The sequence below is a fragment of the Citrus clementina genome, unplaced genomic scaffold (assembly GCF_000493195.1).
Source record: "Citrus clementina cultivar Clemenules unplaced genomic scaffold, Citrus_clementina_v1.0 scaffold_1, whole genome shotgun sequence".
Lineage (NCBI taxonomy): Eukaryota > Viridiplantae > Streptophyta > Magnoliopsida > Sapindales > Rutaceae > Citrus > Citrus x clementina.
Window position 1 is genome coordinate 26930943 of NW_006263303.1, and position 7972 is coordinate 26938914.

General features: G+C 32.8%; 1 protein-coding gene across 1 annotated transcript in view; it reads left to right on the plus strand.

Moving 5' to 3' along the window:
* Window positions 1-2421: 2421 nt before the first annotated feature.
* Window positions 2422-7972, plus strand: part of LOC18056041 (putative inactive cadmium/zinc-transporting ATPase HMA3) — a 7046-nt gene continuing 1495 nt past the window's right edge. The window contains 9 exon segments of the mRNA XM_006453227.2: window positions 2422-2949; window positions 3916-4173; window positions 5998-6095; window positions 6230-6485; window positions 6579-6716; window positions 6811-7138; window positions 7228-7430; window positions 7612-7814; window positions 7950-7971. Of these exon segments, the coding sequence (XP_006453290.2) occupies window positions 2757-2949; window positions 3916-4173; window positions 5998-6095; window positions 6230-6485; window positions 6579-6716; window positions 6811-7138; window positions 7228-7430; window positions 7612-7814; window positions 7950-7971 (1699 nt within the window). The 5' untranslated portion in view covers window positions 2422-2756.

The window sequence follows — 7972 nt, forward strand, 5'->3', positions numbered from 1 at the left end:
GATAAAAACCCCCCCCCCCCCCTCCCCAAATAAATATATATTTTTATAATAAAACATGAAAACTCAGAACCAAATGATGAAATTGATCCGTTGTTGTCTACTTGCGTCTGCAATAAGCATAGGTTCCCATTATTTATGAATATTCGGATCAAGTCAGGCACTTGTTTCTCAGTCACTTCAATATCCAGAAAATTTTGTTGGTGATAAGGCAGAAATTCTGTAAATTTTGTTGGGCACTAGGAAAGTGAAGAGAAGAATGGAATTTGCTGAAATGACTCAACGTGAAGAGGACAATTCGTATGCCATTTCATGTGATTATGTATTTATATGGAAAGCCACAAAAAATAAAATTATGAGTTACACAAAAAATAAAATTATGAGTTATTACTTAAAATATATATTTTTTTTAAAACAAAAAAAAATGATGAAAAAGATTAAAGATAGAAATTGGCTGCTTAAAGAAAGTGATTGGAGTGTTTGAAGATTAATTAATTGGATCATTAAATTAGGATAAATGTCAAATCAAAAAAATTTAGAAATCTTTATCAATTTGAGCACATATGGCTGGCATCTAAGCATTCGTGTGCATTCACGTGTGGATTCCAATTTTAATTTGTTCTTCAGTTAATACTCCACACTTTTTGTCCCATCCCACGAGAGCAAAGAAGAGAAAGTAGGGGTGGGCACGGTTCGGTTTGGTTCGGTTCGGTTCGAAATTAAGTAGAACCGATTTAAATTGGTTATTTTATAAAAAGAACCGAATAAGAACCGAACTCAAAAAGAACCGAACTCAAACGGTTCTTTTCGGTTCGATTCGGTTCGGTTCGGTTTTTTTGGTTCTGGGCTTATTGGGCCTATTTTGAATTTTCAAATTTTTAGCCCATTGGGCTTCATAAATGTAATAATTTTTTTCAACAAATTCATCCTAATTTCATTACAAATATTAATAATAAATACAAAGTATTCAAAACACATTTTATCAATAATATCTTACTAACTATTAATAAATAATTAAATAAACAATCTATATAATAAGATGCTAGTTTAAAAAAAATAAAGAAAACTTACTAATAAGCAACATCAATCAATTATCATTTACTCCTCAGCTACTTGCTGTTGTTCTTGAGATTGCATTGGCCTCAAAAATTCTTCAAGAAATTGAAATTTACGAAATTGTTTTATATTTGATTTTAGGGTTTATTTTGGGAAATAAAAATTTACGAAATTGTAACACTAACATATATATATACTCTGATTGTGTGTATGCAAGTTTATGTTAGCTATCTTACACAATCAGTTAAAAATTAACACATATTTAATTTAATAAAATTTAAAAATAATTCGATTTTTCGGTTCAGTTAAATGAACCGAATACCGAACCGACATTTCGGTTTTTTTATAAATTGTACCGTTCGGTTTTTTTTTTAAAAAAAAAACCGTACCGAATTAGAAAAAACCATCGGTTCGGTTCGGTTTTTTTAAGACTACGGTTTTTTTGCCCACCCCTAAGAGAAAGCCATCATTCCCACGAATGATAATAATAATAATAATAATAATAATAATAATAATAATAATAATAATAATAATATTATTATTATTATTATTATTATTATTATTATTATTATTATTATTATTATTATTATGTACTCCCTTCGAAAATAATATACAGTAAATTCCATTAAGAGGATCAATAGTTAGCCAATTTTCAACAAATAAAGCAGTAAAAGTTGCGTACAATCCACGGTCCGTGATGCTCTTGAATTTTATGTTTACAAGGATAAAATGCTGTGACAAGGTCTTTACAAATTTGTATTAGCTATTTACATGTATCCTAACAATATTTTATCCCAGGTTTTTCTACACGTACAGGTAGATGGGACAAATATATACTTCTAAATAATAATATTCAGTCCAAATGTTGATTGAGGGACAGCAAAAACCAAAAAATTGACCAACAAGCGCGTAGATCAACTGGCATGAGGTTGTTCTAACTTAACCAAGGTCTTCGTTTCGAGGCTTGAAAATGCATATGCGTTAAATACTTGTTGGGAGAGCTTCGCCATCCTAGTGATCCAATGTGATCTTCGGATACCAGATAGTTTAATACACAAAAAAAAATCAAAAAGTTGAACATGAACATCAAAATGGCACCTCAATATAGCTAGCCACCTTATATCTATCGATGTTCCGGCTGAATATCAGCACTGTATATATATAACGATTATTAGTAATTTCATTTCAACCAGGCTAGGCTCAGGCCGTCAGCCGCGTATGGACAGGTTGGTGATTTCAAGGAATTATTTTTCGGAGCCAACGTGTTTCCGCAAAAAATACTGAGATTTAGGGCAAATGGCTCCCAGGGTAGTCATAAGTCACAAGTCACATAAAATCATCTCACTATCTCTCCCTTTTTATCGCTATCTTTTGCTTGGGTGGAATTTCTTTTTTGTTTTTTTAAATATTCGTAATGCTTTCTGTAATTGTCTTTTCACTCACACAGTAACAGAATCCTCCTCTGCTTATTTATTAAACTCTTCCATCGGTTCTTGCCTACTTAAACCTTGTTAGCTTGCCTAGCTCTTCTCATCACATCCCCCATGCCAAGACCTTCAATAGGCTCAAAGCTAAAGCTTTTTCCTCCCCCATATGCAAACAAGTTGATCAGTTTCTTTATTATTTCTTTCTTCTTAATCGTACCACTCTTCTCCTTCCAGATTCAACAACATTTAATTTGCTTTTCTTAACTTACAATATTAATGGCTGATGCTCAAGAAAGAAAATATCAGAAAAGCTACTTTGATGTCTTAGGAATCTGCTGCTCTTCAGAGGTTCCTTTGATAGAAAATATCCTCAAATCTCTTGAAGGAGTTAAAGAAGTTTCAGTGATTGTTCCGTCAAGAACAGTCATTGTTCTTCATGATGCTCTCCTCATTTCTCAGCATCAAATTGGTAAGAAAAATTAATTACCCCTCACCCTCTTTTTTTGTTATTCTGTTTTCCATTAACAAACTTTACTTGTTTTAAAAGGAACAAAATTGTAATGGCATGGTGTCATGATATTAATGCTTTTGCCAGACTGCCTTCCCCCCCCAAAAAAAATCCTTTTTTTAAAGTTTCCATATGTGGAACAAGTTCGTGCAAGCTGATGTGTCGCTGTGGTCATTAGGTGGGACTTGGGAGCTCTATAATTTGTTGCCTTTTTGGTGGGGTGATTAACGAATTGACAGATAAATGTCGTGGTTCATAATTAAAATCTACAAAGTTTGATTAGGGAGATTTTGTTCCAGAATCCAGACTCCCTTGTAATTTTATTTTATTTCGTATGGATTCGATATATTGTAACTGAATTCCTTGCAAAACTATGAAACGTCCCAACTGAATTATTTTATTTTATTCACTATTATTCATTTATTTATTTATTTCAAGATTTTTGTCACATGATTCGTACATTTCGTCGTTGAGGTTTATTTATCTATTTTGCTTATTCTTGATTCGGGCGAGGATTTTGAGCATTTTGATGCATGCTTTTTCAGAATTCACACACCTAATCATGATTAAGTACCTGAACATTTTATTAATAAATTCGTTTAAAGATCGAGTGCCGACCCATGATGAACTGTAGGACCACCAACTTTACTAATAATGCTCTTGTCCACAATACCCATCCCCCTTATATTTTTCGATTAAAAATTTTTTTCAATTTTTAAAATTATCATTTTTGTTAATTATTACCCCTTCATTAGCCAGTGTAATTGAGCAGAATTAATTGAATAACCAATTAATCTCTTTGACAAATCTATGAGGTCTTGCCAATTAAATTAATTAGCACTCATTATTTTTTGTATCGATCGATAATCATGAAAGGTTAATTGTTCTTACTATGGTTACGGTTTTTATTTTTCCCCTTAATGACAGTCAAGGCTCTAAATCAAGCAAGATTCGAGGCAAATGTGAGAGCATATGGAGGAACAAGTTACCAGAAAAAATGGCCAAGTCCATATGCAATGGCATGTGGGGTGTTGCTTGCAATATCAATATTGAAATATGTGTATCATCCATTACGTTGGTTTGCCCTTGGAGCTGTTGCCATTGGCATCTTTCCAATTATCTTAAAAGGACTTGCCGCAATAAGAAATTTTAAGCTTGATATCAACATTCTTGTGCTTATAGCAGGTAAGTCAGATTCTTTTTTTCTCCTCTTTTCTTTTCGTTTGGGAATATTATATATCAAGAACATGGAATCTAATTTAACATTCGTTTGGTCCATTGTCAAAAACATTTCCCTTAAGTTTATAAAATAGCCAAGATTCCCTTCAATTTGTCAAAAATTCCCAACTTCGGGGATTCTTGACTATTTTAAAAAGTTGAAAAGTTATTGGTTATTTTCAAAATTTATCAAAATTTCTTTGGTAAAAGATCAAATAACAAAGTGTTTTTTAATTTATTATTAGCCGTTATCTTTAACATAATGAGACCATTCAACCAAACTCTCTCGTAAGGAAAGAAGATAAAATTTCTAATTGAATTTGAAATAATTAAAAAAATTCTCTCTCTTCAAATTTTTGTTGAACAACCCCATCAGGTTAGCTTGATGATATGGTGTGATTTTCTACTTAATTATTTTTCCTATTCTATTAGAAGGATAATTTCGACATACATACTTAGTCAGAATAGTAATAAATACTATATATAAATCGAATTTATACAAATAATCTTGACAACTGATCAATTAAATCCTTTTTAGTTCTTGTAATTTATTTTAAGATATATTTGACAATTATGGTTAGTGGTTACTTTAAGATAAGTTTTATTTAATTATTTTACCCTACTAATATAAAATGACCAAATTACCCCAAAAATTATGAGCTTTTTATCTAATACTTTAGGGATTTAATTTTATTTGATTAAATCTCTAAATTTTTTCTTTATTTATATTTTTAAAAATAATTTAGACTTATTGTAATTATTTCTTGAGAGTCGGGCGGGTTTACAAAAATTGTGGGTGGAAATATTACCAGCCGCAATTAAAATAAGTTATTAGCAGATTAGTCACTGTATTTCACAATAACTTTATTTACGTCTGTAGTTTTATGACATATATCAAATAAATCCTTGCTATTTATCTTTACTAACACAAATTTGACAGATGAACGGTAGTATCATTATTTTAAAGCCAGAACCAAGTCTCCATTAATAATTATTTACAAAAATAGATTGTAAAAGTGGTAAACATAGACCCAATTAATACATTCGAAAGCCACATAAACCCAATCAATTCTTTCCATTCCATGAATAACAAATAAATCAACTGAGTTTCCAATCTCTTTTTTCTTTTAAAATTTTTTTTTGCATTGACACAAAAGACAAAATATCAAACGCGAGAAACGTTGTGACTTGTTCGAGTGGGCTACGTGTTCATTCACTTTACAACTCAAAATTCAAAAGGTTGGAAAAGCTACATCCTTTTCTCGCCCGTTCTCCTATCCTTTTCTTCTCTTTTAAATTTCATTTGGTAGTGTCTTTTGACCATGCACTAGTCATGCATTTTGTTGCCTTGCTTTGTAATCTAGCTAAAGTAAATCCAACCAAAAACAAACAAAATCATATATGCTCATTTATACTTTTTATTAGGCGTGGACGTTCATATTTTAGGATAGACAAACATTAAAATTTAAGAATTATTATTGGTAAAAAAAATTTTAAGTGCAGATATTTGCATGTTGTAAAATTTGAACTGATGTTATGCAATGTTATTTAGTAGCTATATGTATACATTACTATATAATATCAAATCTGAACTTTATATGTCCGAACATCCTCACTGGAGAATTATTTTAATAATACATATAAATTTCATAAATTTCTCTCAACGATGAAATATGATGAAGATGCTCAACTCAAATAACTTGCACTGGCCTGAATTCAGAATATATAAGACAACGAATTAGATTAATTTTTTATGGGTTCTCTTACACGCAAAGTATATCCTTGCAACAGTGATAGGTACAATTGCCATGAACGATTATATTGAAGCTGGCATCATTGTCTTCCTCTTCACAATTGCCGAATGGCTTGAGTCCAGGGCAAGCCATAAGGTTTGCTATCAGACTGCCTTCCTCATTCAATATTTTTTCTCGCTCACAAAATTATAAAATGAATTAATTTAACGTGAGCTGTAAGGACATTTCATCACTCGAACAATAATCATCAATATCCAATTAATTCTCAGGCTACTGCTGTAATGTCATCACTGATGAGCATTGCTCCTCAAAAAGCAATAATAGCTGGAACCGGAGAAGAAGTTGATGCCGGCGAGGTGAAATTGAACACTGTTCTTGCGGTTAAGGCTGGTGAAGTTATACCGATTGATGGAATCGTTGTGGATGGGAAATGTGAAGTGGATGAGAAAACTTTAACCGGGGAGTCATATCCTGTTTCAAAGCAAAAGGGTTCCACTGTTTGGGCTGGCACAATTAATCTAAATGGTTCCATTTATTTGATTTCTCTGTTAATGCTTATCTATAAATCCAAGATGTTGAAGTTGTTATACTAAAGTGTTTGGGTTTCTTAACTTACAGGTTATATTAGTGTAGAAACTACTGCTGTAGCCGAAGATTGTGTCGTGGCTAAAATGGCAAAGCTAGTGGAAGAAGCACAAAACAGCAAATCTAGAATACAAAGATTCGTAGATAAATTTTCTCAGTATTACACTCCAGGTTAGTCAATTTTTCATCAAATTCATTTTCACAGGAGAATGGCGAAGTGTACAGAAACTTACAATTTAGCTCTTTTGGTTACTGTATTTTACAGCTGTTATATTTATATCAGCCTGTGTGGCCGTTATTCCAATCGCTCTGGGAGTTTCAAATCACAAGCAGTGGTTTCATTTAGCATTGGTTGTGTTAGTAAGTGCATGTCCTTGTGCACTAATCCTCTCCACACCTGTTGTTACTTACTGTGCCCTTACAAAGGCTGCAACTTCTGGTCTTCTAATCAAAGGAGGAGACTATCTTCAAACTCTTGCAAAAGTCAGGTTCATGGCTTTTGACAAGACCGGAACAATCACAAGGGGTGAATTTGTTATGTCCGAGTTTCAACCACTATCTGAAGATATAAACTTAAACACTTTGCTTTACTGGTAAGAACCGTCACAGGTTTTCATATTTTCAATTATTAGGGACGAAAGTTTTGCAATAAAGTTATACTAATTACTGAAAGTTTTTGAAGGGTTTCGAGCATTGAGAGTAAGTCAAGCCATCCGATGTCAGCTGCACTTGTTGAGTACGGGAGGTCGCTTTCCATTGAGCCGAAGCCCGAAGATGTAGAAGATTATCAAAATTTTCCTGGAGAAGGAATATATGGGAAAATTGGTGGGGAAGAAATTTACATTGGAAACAGAAAAATTGCACAGAGAGCTGGCTGTGGCACAGGTTTTAGCCTTCGCTTTCCTAACCTTTCTTGTTGAATAAGAAGCCTCTAATTTCCAAATCCATTGTTCTCATTCAACTAATTTCCAAATCCATTGTTCTCATTCTATGTAATTCCTTTTATTAGCTATGCATTCATTATGCTTTATTGCTCTTGACCGTATATTGTTCTTTTGGCATGTAGTTCCATCTGTAGATGGACCTAAAATGAAAGGAAACACCATTGGATACATATTCTTAGGAGCATCCCCTGTTGGAATTTTCTGTCTTTCTGATGCCTGTCGAACTGGGGCTGCAGAGGCAGTCAATCAGCTGAAGTCACTAGGCATCAGAACTGCTATGCTTACTGGAGATAATCAAGCAGCAGCTATGCAGGCACAAGAGCAGGTTCACTTCAAGTCTTGTGCTTTTTCCGTTTGACAGCATTAGCATCAGTTACTTAGAACTGCTGCACTTTTGTGCTTTTGAAAAATTTAATGAACCTTAGGTAACAAGACAAGCAAAAATATGTTAATGTTGCAGCTAGGTAATGCTCTCAATGTAGT